Source organism: Leptonychotes weddellii, chromosome 1 (assembly GCF_054177405.1).
Source record: "Leptonychotes weddellii isolate Sample4059 chromosome 1, ASM5417740v2, whole genome shotgun sequence".
Classification (NCBI taxonomy): domain Eukaryota; kingdom Metazoa; phylum Chordata; class Mammalia; order Carnivora; family Phocidae; genus Leptonychotes; species Leptonychotes weddellii.
In genome coordinates this window covers 79,916,813-79,936,644 of record NC_138369.1, presented here as the reverse complement: position 1 = coordinate 79,936,644, position 19,832 = coordinate 79,916,813, and the positions used below count along the sequence as shown (strand labels likewise).

General features: G+C 34.9%; 1 protein-coding gene across 2 annotated transcripts in view; it reads left to right on the top strand.

The window, feature by feature from the left end:
* The window catches only part of LOC102750096 (STAG1 cohesin complex component), a 72,599-nt gene extending 53,648 nt beyond the window's left edge, over nt 1–18,951 (top strand). For both annotated transcript variants that reach the window (XM_081826797.1, XM_081826788.1), the window contains 4 exons: nt 11,067–11,159; nt 13,112–13,286; nt 15,797–15,936; nt 18,763–18,951. In XM_081826797.1, the coding sequence (XP_081682923.1) occupies nt 11,067–11,159; nt 13,112–13,286; nt 15,797–15,936; nt 18,763–18,936 (582 nt within the window). In that variant the 3' untranslated portion in view covers nt 18,937–18,951. The remainder of the gene's footprint in view (nt 1–11,066; nt 11,160–13,111; nt 13,287–15,796; nt 15,937–18,762) is intronic.
* Nucleotides 18,952–19,832: the final 881 nt, after the last annotated feature.

Sequence of the window (19,832 nt, the reverse complement as noted above, 5' to 3'; positions counted from 1 at the left end):
GAAAGTGATTTGATGAGACCTGTTTGTTTTAGATAAGGCCTAGAAGGGGACACTGTTGTTATTATTACCTTGTTGGTATTTTATCACTTGAATTAAATGCCTTAACTTCATTAAGTCTTCCTAATAAAAGTGGATGTTATGATAATCCCATTGTACAGATAAGGAACCTGATACTTAGAAACATTGGAACGTGATTAAGATCTGAAACTTAGAGCACAAGTCTTTTGAATCTCAGTCTAGTAGTTTTTCTGTTAGCACTTTTTAAATTCTTCCATTTTTAAGCTTTTAATACAACTAATTCTAGAGTTTCATTGTTTTTAAACAAATTTTCTAAGGGCACATCGGTTGACTCCTTGCTGAACACAAGCTGACAATGTCTGTTAATCAGTTGGGTACTGAAAAGTTAGGTAAATTATATCACATAGCCAGGTTTTTTTTCATCATTTGGTATCCCCAATGGAATACGTTTAATGAGAAGTTACTGTGATTTTAAATACCTGTTTCTAATGCCAGTGAGTTACAGTTAAAGTATACAGAAGACTTTGGTAATGCATTCTATCCTTTTTTTCCTTTTAATTTGTTTACTGAAAATTAAATTTAATACACTAGCCTCCTGGGGTCTATATATTTAACATGTATAATGTTGGTCATTTAGAGACAGCTTGAAAGTGTTCTTACATGAATTGTTTTTGGTTTTTGTCGTTGAGCAATTACTATGTTAATGTGAAATGAACCATTTTGCTAGTGAGGAATTAGACAGCTAACTACTGTTTTTCTCTACTCACTATTACATTTATAGAAATTCATTTAAACCTCTGAGGAGGTCACTTATGTTTTTAATTAATTATACTTACTAGTTTTGGGTATAAAATAGATTGGTTTTCATAAATTCGGGCTCTCTTACTTAAGTACTTGTTCATTGTAAAGAATATATAAATAAAATTTCTGAATCTTACCACCTGTGGATAACTATCACTGTTAATATTTTGGTGTGTTTTCTTGCAGTACTTTTTCTAACTTACTTCAGTCTTACCGTAATGTATTTACAGTTTACAAAATTTTGTGTCTCTTCAATCAACATTTCCTTCAGTTTCTAAGACGTGTTTGTAGATAGTATTTTTAATGTATGCATGATAGTCCATTGTGTAGCTATACTATAATTTATTTTACAACTCTTGTCTCTTGGATATATAGGTTGTTTAAGCATTTTAATGAATAAAATTAATGCCATGATGGGCATTCTGGTGCAAAAGCTTGTTCTGTGTTACATTGTTTCATCTTGTGTTATATTCTTAGAAATGGAACTGCTGGGTCAAAGATGGTACATACTTTTAAGCCTTGGTATATATTGCCAAATTGCTTTTAGAGAGTACTTTCTAAAATTTATTTTTCTTCTCTATTGTCATGAACACTGTCATTCAGAAAATTATGAATGGTAGTTATATTTGGTTTAAATTCAAGTTATAATTTAACACAACAGTGAACACTTTCATAAGATAAAGTATATGAAAAGACTATATCAAGAACAGGATTAGATCTTTATTTGAATTAGAAGTGCATTGGGTTTTACCAATGGGTATTTCCTCTGTTCCCCTAATTTCCAGAGTTGAAGCTCTTTGGCAGTCACACAGGTCATGCTCAGTATACTTTGCTCCGGTGCCCCCTAGTGCTGGTCCTGTAGAAGCAGCCTTCAGTTTCTCTTCTCTAACAGAAAACATCCTTCTTCCTTCAGCTCCTTCTGGACAGATACAAAGACATTTAAAGAGCCAGGTAAATAAGAGTTAGGGCTAATATAATGCCCCTATTGCCGTTTTTGGCCTGGGGATCTAGAATTTATCCTCAATATTTGTTTTCCTCCTGGGAGGAGCTGTCCTGCTCTCTGTAATCTTAAATTTGTAGCTCTCTGCCTTACCCTGCATGTTCCTATTATAGACAGCATTAGGGAGGGCCTGGGGCAAACATCCCTGCCTTCTGGACCCTGGCCCTATTCCTAGTCTTCTAAGTTAAAGAAAATCAACATCCCTTGGGTAGCTGTAAGTTATTGAGGTATTTAGCTGCAAAACTTATTCCTCCATTACCCTCTTGACTGAAGTGTCTCCTCTGAAAATTCCAGCTTGTTTACCTACAAAAAGACTGAGGAAGGGAAGAGTTAGGATGAAGATGGGACTGATGATGGCCAAGCCCGGTGAAGAGACATGTATAACCTTGCTATTCTTCATAAAAATGTACATTTTTAGAAGTGTACTAGAAATAGGCTCAAATGTGTAAAAATCTAAAGGCTGCTTTCTACACCTCTTTCTTTTCTCCCTACCTTATATTTCATGAGGATTCTATCCTCAGTAACTATGTAGTTAAATTAAAGCCTTTCCTTTTGATTGTTCCATGACTTCAGAGTCATTCTTTGATAGTTATGTTTCTATTAATATTATGTCCTATCTCTAGTGCCTGATTGGCTGGTCTAGGAAAGTTAGGGGAGAAAGATCCAGGTCTTGTTTAAATCCATTTCTTGTTCAACCCTCAGAATGTTCTTTAAAAAAAAAATCTGGAATACTGAAGAAGGTGGCTGTTTATACCAAATTCTAAACTTCTCCAAAATTTTATCTAACTCTAATATTCTAAAAACCTCTGAAAACCAAAAGTTAAATATGTTCAATTTAGAAAAGAACTTACAAGTCATGAGTCTAACATTCCATTAAGAATTATGTGTTGTTTGCAACCCTATTCCTGGGATTCCAGTTTTAAAAATTGCTGTCTGGTAGGGAAAGACAGTATAAGGCTTCCTTAGCTTTACTAGCCTATTTAGTCAGATGCTGTTTTTACTTACTTACCCAGGGACAGTGGTCTTTAAAGGACCCATTTTATAAATACTGAAACTCCTTAACATATTTAATACTTTATGATATAAAAAATAAGCCAGGACTGAGAAGATCTGTTCTAAGTAACAATTATTATAATGTAAGGGTGTATTTAAACTGAGCTTATCAGAAGTCTAAAGCAATAGTAAGAATATTTAAACAAAACATAACACTTCCCACTTTCTAGTACAAAGATTGGAGATATGCCTGACCAAAATTAATGATAAAAGTTTACTTTCCTGTCTGTCCATTTATTTGAATAGAAAGGAAATGTGTGTTTCATATTGTACTTAATATCCTCTGATACCATAATGCCTTTTCCTTCCTAAAGTAGTTTTTTTGTTTTAAAAATGTTTTTTTTTTTTCCAGCAGCCATTCTAAAATTACTAGGTATTTGTTAAATGACTTCTTGTTACAGAACCAACTTATATATATAATGAGCTCCTAGTTTATAAATAGGGTATATTTCCAGCATTTTTTGTGTTGGAGCATGATCTTTGAAGTTAAATCTAAGTTCAAATTTTGGTGCCATCTTTGACCACCTGTGGCAAAGATAAGCAAGTTACTTCATCTTTGAACTTCAGTTTTCTAATGTGTATGTGATATTCACTGTTGGATAGGGTTTTGAGGAAGATTGAATTGAAGGAAATGTTTTAGCAGGCAACAACTGTTGTTTTGATGGCATTAAATTGAAGTCCTAGTCTATGCTGTCCTAATCTCCCCTTTCCAAACGAAGAATTGATACTAAATGAACTGTTATCTAAGGCTGTGGGAGTATGTAAACATGCTCAATAGCTAGTGTAGGTTTGAGAAAGAGCATGGTAGATTTTTGTTCTCTATCTGTATCTTGGAATAATTCGGGAATTCAAGCCTCTCAATTTAGTCCTAACAGCTACTACTTTTCCCCTACCCTTCTGACTCCTCCTTTAGCTTCCTTCATCTTTGTACACTATAGAAAATAAGGCAGGTGCTTTGGAATTATAGTAGGCAGCTTAAGGGTTCCTGGATCATAAGTAGATTAGTCTGAGGCAAAGGCAGGAGTCAGCAGTTGGGGATTCAAATTACCAAAAACAGCAACAACATTGAAAACTAGGCATTACATTTGGGGTTTAAATATTCAGTAGTTATTTTTTTTAAGATTTTATTTATTTATTTGACAGAGAAAGAGACAGCGAGAGAGGGAACACAAGCAGGGGTAGCGGGAAAGGGAAAAGGAGGCTTCCCCCCAATGCAGGGCTCCATCCCAGGACCCTGGGATCATGACCTGAGCTGAAGGCAGATGCTTAACGACTGAGCCACCCAGGTGCCCCTCAATAGTTATTTTAATGTGTATTCACAAAAGTGGCACACCCACCCCCCAAAAGAGAGGCTAGTAGCAGTGATTCATACAAGAAAGCAATTTTTAAGGTATTACATAGGGTTTACCCCATCACAGTGGTGATGCTTTTTACTATGTCTTTTGCTCACTGATGTGTCCCAAGTGAATGAATTTAGTTCCATTTGTTTTTATCATATTTAATGTGGACAATGACTTAGTTGGGCTGAAAAATAATATAATGAGCCTCATTATGTGTTAGTAATGGTGCTAAGTACAGGTAAACATAACACAGTTTATGCTCCAAAGAGCTTTATAAAGCCCAGTATAGACTGGGCACACTATAGCTTATGGACCAAATCTGGCCTGACCCCTGTTTTTATAATAAAGTTTTTTTTTTTTTAAAGATTTTATTTATTTATTTGACAAAGAGAGACGTAGCGAGAGAGGGAACACAAGCAGGGGGGAGAAGCAGGCTTCTGGCTGAGCAGGGAGCCCGATGTGGGGCTCGATCCCAGAACTCTGGGATCGTGACCTGAGCCGAAGGCAGATACTTAACAACTGAGCCACTCAGGTGCCCCTTTATAATAAAGTTTTAATGGAACACAGCCATGCTCATTCATTCATGTACTATCTAGGGCTGCTTTTATACTACAGTGACAGAGTAGTTGGGACAGAGACTGTATGACCCATGAAGCCTAAAATATTACTGTCTGACTCTTTACACAAAAAGTTTGCCAGTCCCTGGCCTCACAAGGTGTAACCCCTTGCTCTTGTTTACCAGGCTTTGTCAATAATCCTATTTGTCTATTCTGGGTAACTAGTTTTGTGCCCTTTCTTTATCATGAAAGTTGATCACTAATTCTTCACAGGCTTTATTTTCATATTCTAACATCTTTGACCTGGTCTTGGTCCTTATTTTACAACATTTCTGTTCTATTCCTGCCCATTCTTAAAATGTATATTTGCCAGATAATGTTAAACTAGTTTTATGTATATACTATTAGTTTTCCCATGGCTTCAGTCTCTGGCTGTGATTATTTTAATGGTATTTCATAACTGTAGATAAAAAGACAGCTAAATTTTGTCTTTCTCTAGATACATAATGTGATACATAATAAAAATGTACAAAGATGAAGGAAGCTAAAGGAGAAGTCAGAAGTACAGGGGGGGACATAGTGACTGTTAGGACCAAAGTAAGAAACTTGACTTCCCTCATTATTCTAAAATACAGAGGGAGGACAAAATCTGCCATGCTGTATCTCAAACCTACATTAGCTACTATATTTGTGTGTGTAGGAACTAAACTCTGACCTTTCTTCACTGTTTATAGTCATATTGAGATACTTGGTTCTTAAGGGGCGGTTCTTAAGGGGCAGTCTACATTTAAGATCTGTTTTTCTTCTTAAGAGGTTAGAGTAAGTCAGCTTTGAGCCTTTGTGCCTTTGAGAAAACGTCTTTCAGATATGGCTTATATGATAAATTCACCATCTTAATTATGCCAGCCTTATTCAGGGTTTTTCATTGTTGAGATTTTGCCAACCAGGTGTAAAACATCTTAATTCCTTGAAGTTCTTGGTTTCAGTAGATCTACCAGGAAGAAAAACAGAAGAAGCAAAAAACTTTGGCCAGGCTAGTGAAACGACTTCCAAAACGGATACAAAAGAATCTAACCCAAAGATATTATAACTTAAATCTCAGGAAAATCTTATCACCTGACCCATTTGAATTCCTTTCCATAGCTACTTGGGAAAAGTGTTCATGATGCCAAGGTGCTTTCTGAAAAGAAGAGAAAACACTAGTTTCATTTAGGAAAAAGCATTTGAAAAGAAGTACCATATAGTTAGTTCATATATAGCTTATACTGGCCTAAGAGAGAGTAGTAGATTACTCTTCTTTTCGCTCTGTGTCTTTAGTTCTCACCTCTGTAATTCAGGTACTCTGGCTAGAAAGGGGATTTATAAGTAAAATAAGTGTTCAGAGCTGTAGAGGTACTCCCTAAACATTCTAGTTTCTTAAAATTGCAGTCTAGATAATCAGCGTATCTTGTTCTTGGCTTGTTTTTCAGTTTCAGTGTCCATTGGGTTCACTAGCTTTTTTGTTCATATATATATATATATATATTTAATTTGAGTTTCAAATTTCTTATCTCCATAATGTCTATTTCCTCAACATATTAATTTTCTCACTTTATAGAAAAGATCATTATAGCAAAATGGTTAAGCTGCATTTAACATCTCTGTGCCTATTTCTTCGTATGTAAAATGGGAGAGTGATAATAATATCAGTACCCATCACAGTTATGAGGGTTAGTTGAGTTAATTCACGAAAAGCTTAGAGTAGTGCCTGGTACACGGTAAGTGCCAGTAAATGTTAACTTTATTATTACTGAATTCTAGCCCAGAAAAAAGCTACATATAAAAATGTTCCTGTTTATTCAGTGTAAGTTAAGCATATTTAATTTTTTTCATAATGACTACAGCTATTACAGTAGGAAAGAAAGCTTTTCATTCCAGAATATATGGAATGTAACAACTTTCCTCAAATTTTAAAACAGCCAATGGTTTATATTTTAAGAGTTCAAGTAAATGTGCTAACTTTAGTAGTTTAAACTAAGTTCTTATTATTGGCCCTATTTAAAATGTTTTTATATTTCTTTTTCTTACTTTTTCTTATCCTTTTGAATATCATCTATTATTGTTTTTCAAAGGACATTAAGAACAAAGCCCACTCTATGAAACTTACCTTAATACTGGAGTTTTAAACTGGCAAACCCTGAACCTCTTTTAAAATTTTGATTTAACATCTGGAAAATTTCTAAAGATATTTACTACCATGTATCCCAATAGTGGCTGCCTGCCTTAACTTGAGCACAATCACAGTCTTGGGAATTATTCTAACTATTTAAATCAAATGAAATATAGTAAGATGCCCACATAATAAAGTGGGAAATTGTAGAGTGAATAAAAGTACTATATTCTGAAATCCACAAGAACCTAAATTCTATTCCCAGCTGTTTAAAGGGATTTGCCATATAAGATTAGTTAAAATATACAGTATCTCTGCACTTTTACCTAAACCTGTTGGTATTTATTTCTTCTAATGGAATCTAATTGACTACAATAAAATTAACTTTCTTGAGCACTCAAATAATATTTAAGTTGCATCCAAATCTAGTCCAAACTTCACTGCTAAAGGCTTTTAGCTTCCATTTTCTTGGTTGCTTCCCATTTCCAGTTTCTTCTTAAAATAGTTCTGATTAGTCATCGGTAGGTTGCTTACTTAGTTGCGATATTAAATTTACAACTCTTCAAATGAATTGGCAAGTTGTCATTTTACATAGACATATCTGCTTTATGATTGACCTTTAAAGGAATACTTTGCCTCCAACTCCAAAGATAGCTGATTCCCTAGACTGCTTCTTTGCACACTAACCAAGAAATTTAAGGAAGTAAAGGGGCATTAATACCTCCTAGCATCATTTTTTAAAACCTCTGTTCATAGTTTGATAAAATGAACACATGACACATTTGACCCTAGGATTATAGTATCATCTGTATTATTTATACTTGCATTTCATTCGGTAAATATTAAACACCTGCCATGTGCCAAACACTATTCTAGGTACTAGCAAGGGAACAGTGAACATTCATCCTTTGAATACTAGGAGGTTTACCAGTTAGCACCTATCTGTTCTCATCTGAATGCCTAGGATTTAATTCAACAGAATCACAGAATGCCATAGAACCTCATAGTTCAGATTCAGTTACAGATTTTTAAGCTCTGTAATCCTGAGACATAAAATAAGTTTTCTAAGGTCACATAGCTAGTCAGTAGCCTGGCTTGCTTTTTGTTTTTCTTTCAGTTATTCATTCAGAAAACATACTCAAAATTTTTCTATTAGAAAGATCAACAGGGGCGCCTGGATAGGCTCAGTGGGTTAAGCGTCTGCCTTCACTCAGGTCATGATCCCGGGGTCCTGTGATCAGGTGGCATCTAGCTCTCTGCTCAGTGGGGAGTCTGTTTCTCCTTCTCCCTCTGCCTGCCTCCCAGCTCATGTTCACTCTCTCTTGCTCTATCTCAGATAAATAAAATCTTAAAAAAGTATCAACAAGACCCCCCCAAAAAAATCCTCCATCAATCCCACAAGACCTCTCTAGAAGCCATCTTATTTTTTTGACTCTTGACAAACTTTTTTGAAAGAGTTGCCTTCTTCTTTTTCTTCCTTTGAACCACTGCAGTCTGACTTCAGCCCTTTTATTCCATTAAAAGTGTTCTCCCAAGGTCACTCACAACCTTATCATTGCTTTATATGGGATACTTTCTATTTTTTTTCTTTTTTTTTTCTACTTTTTTTTTTAGTTTGTCTTTTCTCTTGTGGCATTTGTCAACTGTTAAATTATTACAACCATTTTTTAATTTTTTTTCCTCAACATTTTTTAATGTTTTCTTTCCAGAAGATGCCATATTCTTCTGGTTTTCCTACTCAGACCATTTCTTAGATTTCTTGATATGCTCTTCTTTCTTAGCCATCCGTTATATATTGGTGTTCCCCAAGATACTTTGTCCCCCTTCTCTGCATATCCTCCTTGAGTAATCTCATTTACTTCCATCTCTTCTATTGCCATCTAAATGCTGAGGGCTCCCAGATATTTATTCTTGCTCAAATTCTTTCCCATGGGCTTTGAACTCCCATATTGAACTGCCTACTAAACATCTCCAGTAGGATATTTTTCAGGAATCTCAGATCATCATCTCCAAAATTGAACTGTTATGTTAGCATTTTTTTGTGTGTTAACTATTTCAGTGATTTATACCGCCATGCACCTAGTAGGTGACTACCTAAAAATTTAGGATTAATCAACAGCCCCCATTCTGATTAGTTCGTAAATTCTGTGCTGCTGCTTTAATTTCTCTTCAGTCTATTCACATCTTTATTGCCAACATTTTATTTTCAGGCCCACATTCTAAATTATCCCCATGGCCTTTGTTTTCCTTCTGTAAGGAAACAGAATAATGAGTAAGAGCATGGACTTTAGAGTCAGAAGAGTCAGATAACCCCATATTTGGATCCGTACTCTATCACCCAGAATGTATGGGTGTTCTGAAGTTCAGTTTCCTCATCTGTAGAAAAGGAATATTAACACTTACTTCATATAGTGATTGTGAAATTTAAATTTATGGCCCATAGAACACAGTACTGGGTATATAATAAGCATTCAGCAGAAGATTGTATTTACCATTAACTAGCCTCCCTATTCCACATCATTCTCCATCGGCTTAAAATATGATTCTTGAAAACAAAATTTTAGCACTCTCCTGATAAATATGCTTCTACAGTAGTTCTTTATTTCCATTAGGATAATATCCAGATGATTTAACATGGAATTTTAAATGATCTTCCATTTAAATGGAAATGGATCCTGTTTTCCTCTTCAGCTTTCTCTCTTGCTCTCTCCTCCCTATTTGTGCCCCAGCTACAATAAATTAACAACCTCTCAAAAGCACGTTCAGGCTTTTCAACATTTTGTGCCGTCTGGGATACCTTTTCCTATAGCTAGATAATTTTTAGTTGTTGTTCAAAACTCAGCTTACATGTTATCTTCTTTGGAAACCCTTTGTGACTACTTTTGACTCTGGATTAGGCTTTCCAACATAGTGCTCCTTATATTCTATTGCAGCTGCCTGTTCTCGTGTCTGTTTCCCCTAATGTATAATGAATCTTTGAAATTAGAGAAGGTCAAAGAACGTTGAGTTTTGGTTATTGGATGTTCATCTGCAGGAACAATAAAAGTTTTTGAGACTGTTCTTTTTACTGTCCTGTAGAAAGAGCTTATTCTTTCTTCCAAATACTACATTCATGTTAGCAAAAGGAAATGTGTATAATTTTTTAAGTTTATCTTTATTTGGGATGTGAAGATCCCAAAAAGGAATAAGTACTGTTACCTGTACAAAAAAAAGTAGCTTCAAGAACTTTAGTTTAATAGAGTACTTTTTAAAAGTGATTTCTACATCATCAGCCTTTGCTAATTTAATAACTCTTCCTTACTATTTTAAATATCGATGTAATACTGAATTATCTTCATGTGTCTGTCTATTAGTGAGAATCTGATATCAGACAGTCCTGGGTTCAAACCCCTGCTAACAATGACTACTTCTAATTGATATAAATATTAAATTATGTGGCAATACACCCTCAAACCAGTGTCTGACACATTTAGGTGCTTGATAAATTTAAATTTTCTTTTATACTTTTCAAATGTTTCAAATTGAATGTTACATGACCATCAAGTTAAATCCTGTTCACTCATTCAATTTTAAATTAAAGACCATCCTATTATGAAGGTCCCTCCAGCTCAGCTTTCTCTGCTACAGTTAGAGTTAATACAAAAAAATTTGAACACTTAATACTCTGATTGGTCTAATTCCCTGCTAGGATGTTAACTCTTTGAGGGCATGGACACAGTCTTAAAATTATTTTTCTTCCCTTGACATTTTGCAGAGTACTGAGAATATGGGAGAAATTCAGGACATACTTGTTGCTTAATTGATTTTTTTCAGTGTGCTGCTGTGCTCCCTCATCTTATTACCAACTAGCATTTATTTAGGAAGATTAATAATTTTAATATTAACCCAAGTAAACCATATTTATGGAGGAAATCATACTAAGCATTCCATAGCTAAATAGAATTGAGTGTTTGGGATTACCAGTTTTGCTGCCCTTTCCATTAGGATAACTAGGAAATAACTATATAATTTGGTTCCTAAAAATAAGTTTGGTTTTATGAATTTCCTTAACAATAAACCAGTTGGCTATTTTCCATTTATTTTTTTCTTTTGGATTAGTTTTCTAGGATATTGTAATTCATGTTTACAAATTTGAATGTGTCTTACAGGAGGATTTGTTGGTATTGAGGAAAACAGTGAAATCCTTTCTGGCTGTTTGCCAACAGTGCCTATCTAATGTTAATACTCCAGTGAAGGAACAGGTAAGAAATTATCAGTTAAGAGCTCTCAATAAAAAAATTACTAAATACACTGAAGAACAATAAGAAGAGGTAATTTTTTATGGCAGTTCTTAGCATACAGATCTATCCCTAACATTTATGGAACCTGGGACAAGAGTATGGATGTCTGAATATTTAACTTAAAAAAGCGAGTTAACTTGTTATAGGTCTTTTTACCTAGACAAATACACTGTCATGATGACCTGGTTCCATAATTCCTGATTCCTAAGAATTCTGTCCTAAAACTGAGAGGGTTGGGGAGCTGGCCTGTGGTCTACCCTCTTCTCATCACACCAGGAAGAACTTCTCACACACACATAAACACTCCAGCCCACATGTCCAAACTCTGTCAACATTATTGCCTTAAACATCCGCCCTGGGACCTAGGAGTATGCACACAGGTGATACAGTATGCCTGGGGAAGAGACCTGTGCAGCCTTTGGTAACAGAATCAGGTCTCTTAGGGCAAGGAATCCCTGAGTCCCTGCATAGTCCCTGAAGAGTAGGGGTGCAGGTGGGTATATCGCATTGGTTCAACAGACTTCTCACTCCTTGGGTAGGGGCAGCATAGCCCAAGGCAATACCATTTCCATGAGGTGATTTTGTAAACTGTTTAATTATATTATTCTATTGGGAAGTACTTTTATTTTAGATCAGGTACTATTATATAAAACAGGATACTTTTTTCCATACTGTTTTGTTTTTTTTTAATCATAATGTTGGGCTAGAAAATACCTAGTCTAGTTAAAGAGTACTGTAGTACTTACCCTTTGCTATCTCTTCTTACAAGTAGGTTATCACAGTTGTCTATTAAAGTTATCAGCATCTAACTTAAAGTGGGAACAGAGATGGTCTGCCCTAAACCTTATTCTCTAAACCTTCTGAACCCTATCAGTGCTATCTAAAAGTACCTGGCTCAGGACATTTAAACCAAAAATTCATTGTTTCTACGTCATCACTGGTGATATCTAAAACTATGGCCTGAATAAAAAATAGATATATTTCCCCCTGGATTCTCTTTATCCTCCCCTTTTCAAGTGGCTCTTTCTAAATATATTTATGTAGTTCATGATTGTGTAGTCAGAGAATGAACTGCCATGATTCTTGCTGGAGGTGGACAGCCAAGTATACAGCGATCTCCAAATACATACCAAAATAATGTTTTCCCATAGAAATAAATATTTAGAAGGGGGTAAGTGAATTGTTTTGAGTTATGAGAGCCCTCAGTTATCCCACAGCAAAATCATTCAGTTACAGTAAACTGTTGACACGGGCTTATTTCATAGTATCCATTAAATAGGGCAAATTTGACAACAATAACTATAATACTTTCTCTTTAGGGAAATGTATTGAAAGTTCCCGTGATTAAATTTGTTGGCAAGCTTTCAGATACTGATTTTTATGTGAATGGTCTTAAATTCAATTTTAAATCTATTGTTAGAGATTTTTTTTTTTGCATTAGATTTTTTAAAGAAGAATCCTAAATAATAGCTTTAAGGTTTAGATTACTGCATTGTAATTTGTTGGATAATACAGTTTACCTTAAGATTTATGCTTCTAAATTTAGTTAAGCAGTATATAATTGATTTCTAACCTCTGTCATAATTCATTACATTAATTTCGTATTTCCAGAATTGGCCTTAAGTCATTTTTTTAAGTTCAAGTCAAAATCTCTTAGTCAATTGTTTTGAATTAACACAGCCAAGTAAAAGAAATAGATTATATTTAGGGGGGGAAAGTCTTAAATGGAACTAGTATTTAATGAGAAAAAGTAATTTCATTAAGTTTGGAAATTAAAACTAAATAGTTGAAATTTAAATACTCAATTTGTGTTATGGTATTGTTATTGAAGTGCATTTAATTTAGTATGTTTTCATTAACATTGATCTGTAGTTGTAATTATATATTTCTGATGAATTCCCTTTGCATTGCAGGCATTCATGTTACTCTGTGATCTTCTGATGATATTTAGCCACCAATTAATGACAGGTGGCAGGGAAGGCCTTCAGCCTTTGGTGTTTAATCCAGATACTGGACTCCAGTCTGAACTCCTCAGTTTTGTGATGGATCATGTTTTCATTGACCAAGATGAGGAGAACCAGAGCATGGGTATTTGTGGCTATTATTTTGTCAATTTGATCTTTTTTATTTTTTTTTAAAGATTTTATTTATTTGAGAGGGAGAGAGAGACAGCATGAGTGGGGGTGGGGGGTGTAGAAGGAGAGATAGATAAGCAGGCTCCCCGATGAGCTGAGAGTCCAACACAGGGCTCAGTCCCAGGACCCTGGGATCATGACCTGAGCTGAAGGCAGACGCTTAACTGACTGAGCCACCCAGGTGCCCCAATGTTGATCTTTTCTTTTCTTTTTTTTTTTTTTTAACCAACCCCAAAAGATATTATGAAATAATTCAAATTCAGTCCTAAAAAGTAGTAGAATTTTAAAAAAAGAGTCATGGGATGCCTGGATTGCTCAGTTGGTTAAGTGTCTGACTCTTGCTTTTGGCCCAGAGCATGATCCCAGGGTCGTGAGATCGAGCAGCGCATCAGGCTCCATGCTAGGCAAGGAGCCTGCTTAAGATTCTCTCTCTCCCCCTCTGCCCCTCCCCTCACTCTCACATGCTCTCTTTCTCTCTTTCTCTCTCTCTCAAAATACAAATAAAGTTAATACATTCATGTAGTTCAGAAACCAACAAGAATAAAAATGTACACAGTGAAATCTCCCTCCTTCAGAATAGTACCTTACAGGTCTTTCCCTATCACTACATATAGAGCTTTATTCTTTTTCAACAGATACGAAGTATTTCATTGTTTATAGCATATTTTATGTTATCCATCTCCTATTAATTGATGTTGGCTCATTTCCAATCTTCTATTGTATATTATGCTATAATGGATAATTGTGTACATTTGTCATTTCCCACATGTGTAAAATATATATGTAGGATAGATGTGTTTCTAATTGAACTGTGTCCAGGTTCACAATTTCTCTAAAGGAAAGCCCCTAAAGGGTCCTGGGATTGAGCCCTGTGTCAGGCTCCCTGCTTTTACAAAAGCGTAAGCTTTTCCCTCTTCTCCTCACTTGTGCTCTCTCTCGCTATCTGTCACTCTTATCTCAAATAAATAAATAAAATCTTAAAAAAAAAACCTCACCAGTCAAAATTGTGCTCAACCTGCATAATGATAATGTGTAGCATAATTAGACCAATATAAATAATTATAATAAGTATTGGATAGGTTATATATGAAATAGATGATTTAAGGTCTGTAGCATATCTGATCCGTGGATCTATTTGGTGCTAGTAGAGTGTTTTTTACTTAACAGAACATTTTAGAAAATACTAAATTGTAAAACAAAGTCTCTATTTAGAGTCCATTTTAATCCCAGGAGATAAAATTTACTTATTACTTGTCTTAAGCAAAAAGATTTCCAACTTCTCAAAGCAGTGGTGCTTCACAGCAAGACCAATTAGTAGAAAGGAAAGAGAGAAGTTGAGTAAGTTCTTTCATTTTTTGTATATATATAATACACACATAGGCAGGCCAAGACATGAGAGAGTCAGTACAGAGCCTAAAACAAATGTGTCAACATCTGGAGCCTTGTGAAGAAATTTTTTCTAGGATTAAAAAAAGACAAGCCAATGGGGCCTGAGAATTAAAAAATTGAGAAAGAAATATTACTCGTTTTGAAAGTATTTAGTAGCAAGCTTTGTTTAAAAAATTGTATATGTATAGAGGCGCCTGGGTGACTCAGTCAGTTAAGCGTCCGACTCTTGATTTCAGCTTAGGTTAGGTCTTGATCTCAAGATCGTGAGTTAAAGCCCCATGTTGGGCTCCACACTGGGCGTGGAGCCTACATTTAAAAAAAGAAAATGTAGGGGCGCCTGGGTGGCTCAGTCGTTAAGCGTCTGCCTTCGGCTCAGGTCATGATCCCAGGGTCCTGGGATCAAGCCCCGCATCGGGCTCCCTGCTCCACAGGAAGCCTGCTTCTCCCTCTCCCACTCCCCCTGCTTGTGTTCCCTCTCTCACTGTGTCTCTGTCTGTCAAATAAATAAATAAGTGAAATCTTTAAAGAAAAAAAAGAAAATGTATATGAGCATAAATGGTTTGCAAAATATATTTCATGCTGATAATGTAACCATGTTTAAGACAAGCACTGAAACCTAACATCTCCATATATTTCCATTACTCCCCACATATTTCTTTCTAAAAGAAAACTTTTCCCTATGTCTTTAAAATTTCCAGAAATTTCTTCTCTGTTGAAATATAGCTAATAGCATGTAAAGAATATTGAAATGAGAAGAGATGGCATTTTTAAGGTAAACAGACAAGAGTATTATTATGATAAAAATATCAGAAAAAATTTATGTATGGTTTGCTTATCTTAATCTTTGCTATGACAGTTTCCTAGAAGATAGGAACCTTGGTAACTACTAAACATTTAATAAGCATATAACTAAATATAGCACCCTAAAATAATCAGTGTAACTAACAGTTTCACCTAAAACTGAATTGTACTATTTGTAAAGTTATAAGTTGGTGTTTGATTATACAGATTGTCTACATTGTTTTACCTTGGATAAAGGGCCAAAGTTCATAACCAATTTATTTTCTGTGGTAGAGGGTGATGAAGAAGATGAAGCTAATAAAATTGAGGCCTTACATAAAAGAAGGAATCTACTTGCTGCCTTCAGCAAACTTATCATTTATGATATTGTTGACATGCATGCAGCTGCAGACATCTTTAAACACTACATGAAGGTATAGTTTCATAGTCTTATTTTTTTCCTTCCATCTAAGTGGCAGAGAAATTTGCACTTAAAAATGAAAAGATAACAGAAGCTAAATTGCCAGGTAACCATATATTGTTCATGATTTTCTGATATATTTAAGGTTTCTCTCTTTTATAGAAGTATAAACTTTTCTCAATCTATACCATTATATCAACCCCATAAAGTAGGAGATCCTCACATTTATTGAAAGAACACCTTATTTTCATGAGATATATAGACTCTCTTGATCAACATGGAAGAAACCTAATCTCTCTTATGACATCTCTTTAAGACATTTTTGTAAGTATGCATACTATGTACCATGCCACCTGCCAGGCACTAAAGTTACAAATATTTTTTTAAATCCTGCTCTAGGGGCACCTGGGTGGTGCAGTCGGTTAAGTGTCCAAATCTTAGTTTCGGCTCAGGTCATGATCTCTTGGGTCCTGGGGTCAAACCCCGTGCTTGGCAGGGAATCTGCTTGAAAATTCTCTCCCTCTGCCCCTCCCCCTACTTGTGAGCTCTCTCTCTCAAATAAATAAATCTTTAATAATAAAGTAAAATTCTTGCTCTAAAGTAGTCTAAAGCTGAAGACTGTCAACATTTAGACAATTGCATTATATAGTATAATAGAGGTATGTATAGGGGTTTTTGGAAATATATGAAACAGACACCCAACTCTAAAGAAATATGAGGGTTAATGGAAACTTCTTAGTAGTGACTTCTGAACTAAGTCTAAGATGATAAACATAAATTAGTAAGCAAAGAAGTAGCAGGAGGACTTGGGGTAGATTGAACTTCATGTACAAAGATACAAAAGATATGAATTATTTGGGGGAAATGCAGGTCATTTGATGTAGCAACATAGATTGCTTATGAGAAGGGAGCCAGAGGTAAGATTTTAAAAAGTGTCACTAGTAACCAAATGCTGTGTGAGAAGCCTGGATTTTTTTCCTGAGGGAGGTAAGGAGATGTTGAAAGGTTTTAAACCATTCTTTATATGGCAGGATTTTGATAGGTACTCACCTTTCTGGCTGTTTGCTCTGCTTTCCTTAAGCTCCATTTTGTTTCTGACACTCAGAAGTCTTTATGATAGGCACACTTCTCAGTTTATGTATTTTTGCCTTGTTCTCCTGTCACAGATAGTGTTTTGTTTTGCCCATGTTCAGAATATTGTGTGTGCCATTGATCCATTTGTGTCTTTATCCATGTTTAGTTATGGTCCAGTTCTAGCTATGACATAGTAACTAATTCATCATATTTTGCTGAACAACTGCAGTGTGAACACTGTGCTGATAGAGATTTAAGTAAAACATGATTTCTGCACCAAGGAACTTACAGATTAATAGAGAAACTGAAATGCGAGCATAACATAATGTAGCATGGTAATAGTGGTTGTCTGTGTTCTGTGCCATTTATATTTGAGACACTGTTCTAATGCTTTTACATATGTTTGTTGATTACAGTCATCCTATGAGGTAGGAAATAACATCATTTACAGATAAGGTAATTAAGGCTCTAAGAGGTTATGTAACTTTCAAAGGTCACATTACTATAAGTAGCAAAAACTGGAATTTATGATTCTAGGTTTGTCTAGCTTCAAAGCTTAGCTCTTCCCATTAGATCATAAAGCCTCAGCATCATTATTGCAATGATAAATGTACAAATTACAAAGCAAACATGGAATAGAGAGACTTAAGTGAAAGAAACCCAAGACAGCTTCCTGAAGGAATGTCTAAACACAGTTTGAATGGATGAATATGAGCTTACCATGGTTTTTCCTTTTCATCCTTTAACAATACTATATTGGTTTCAAGAAATGAGCCTTAACCAAAACTTATTATCATCCTTAGCAATTTTTGCACCTCTGCTCATTGTAAGCTTTAATTTTTTTGAGAGGATTTAATAGTTATTTGCTACTCTTTATTACATATCCTCAGTTATGTGGCTTTTTGCCCCAATTCCCTATGTGACTGTTACAAATATGAATTTATTGGAGATCTGCCTATTGAACCACTTTAGTATATTAATATATCTTTCTCATTTTTTCATCTCACATCATGGAAGCATACCCTTCTTTTTGAAAATTATGAAAGTCCAATTGCCAAGCTAATACACTCACTTCTTCACATAGGTTGTAAGTTTTTAGGCATTAGCTTAGAAATAACATCCAGATTTAGTGGTTTTAAATAAGGCTTTTCTTAATTATCTACTCACAAGGAAAATTCTTAAAATCCTGTATCAAAAAAACTTGAATTATAAAGCAATTAAATTTTTCTCAGTCACTATTGAAGAAGTCAATGTTTTTATTTTTTATATTACAGTAGTAAAATATAAACATGTTGGGGGAGCAGAGAATGCCATAGTACAAAAGTATTAAATGAAAAGTCTGTTACCCTAATCTGCCCTTCCCTGTTATTTAGGCCCACTCCCCAGAGGTAAGCAATTTTAACTGTTTTGGTTTTAGTTCTTTGCGAAGTTTCTACCAGAGTTCTATTTCTTGATTTGTCACCTTTTAAGTGGTGTCTATTGAATCCATGTTACAAAGAATAAGGAATTTTGGTTACCTGTGTCACTTCCTCTCTTCCTGGAATTCCCAGTTTTTCAGTTAACGTTAGTTATTTCATAATCTTACGTAATTAACATCAAATGTATATTCCTTTAACTTTAGAAAATATCTTTTATCTCTCATTATGTTTAAGATGAAAAGATTAAACACCCTTGAACTCCCCTTTCCATTTCTTTTACCAATCCACTGTTTGTCTCATGAAATTTCAGTAATTTTAAAGCTGTGTTTTCTTTCTTTTTCTCACAGTATTACAATGACTATGGTGATATTATTAAGGAAACACTGAGTAAGACCAGGCAGATTGATAAAATTCAGTGTGCCAAGACCCTCATTCTCAGTTTACAGCAGGTAAGAAATCTGAAAGAGATAAAGAGTAGAATTAATGTTATTGAACACTTTTATGTGCTTAGTATGTACTAGGTATATCTTACCTCATTTAAACTAGGTCACTGTATCAGTACATTAGTATGGATACTTTCTGGTCCAAAGATGTGTTATATGTCTTTTGGAAAGTAATCTTACAGTTCACATTTCAAATAGATGAAATCCTAATGTGATCTACTCTTGGACCAGATGAAATGCCAAACAGACATTTAAAAAGTAATCATTTAAAAAGAAAAATATAAAAATATATTTTAAAAATATTTAATGAAGACAGGGCAAAATAGTATTCAAATAAGAAAATAAGTCACATATGGGGGCGCCTGGGTAGCTCAGCCAGTTAAGCGGCTGCCTCCAGCTCAGGTCATGATCCCAGGGTCCTGGGATCAACCCCTGAGTCAGGCTCCCTGATCAGCGGGGAGTCTGCTTCTCCCTTCCCCCGACTGATGCTTCTCCCTTCCCCCGGCTCATGCTCTCTCTCTCACTCTCTCAAATAAATAAATAAAATATTAAAAAAAAAAAAAGTCACATGTTATATAAATAAGAGTCCCTAATAAATGCCTACTGAATTAATACAGAGATTTCAGGGGGTGGGTGGAGCTGTAGGTATGTGTATATAAACTTAAATACATTTCTACATCAACCAGCACCCTAAACAAAGTTTAAACAAATGACAGGTTCAGGGAAATATTTTCAGTCATACATAACAAATCCTACAAATCAGTAACAAAGATAAATCCCATAGAAAAGTGAACAAAGGATATGAAAAGCCACTTTTCAGAAGAGGAAATCTTAAAAACCAATAACCATATGAAAAGGGGCATAATTTCATTAATAATGAATGAAATACAAATTGAAACAAAGAGATATTTATCACTGATGGGCAGATTAGCATGAATTTAAATGATGGTTAATACCAATGATTGATAAAGATG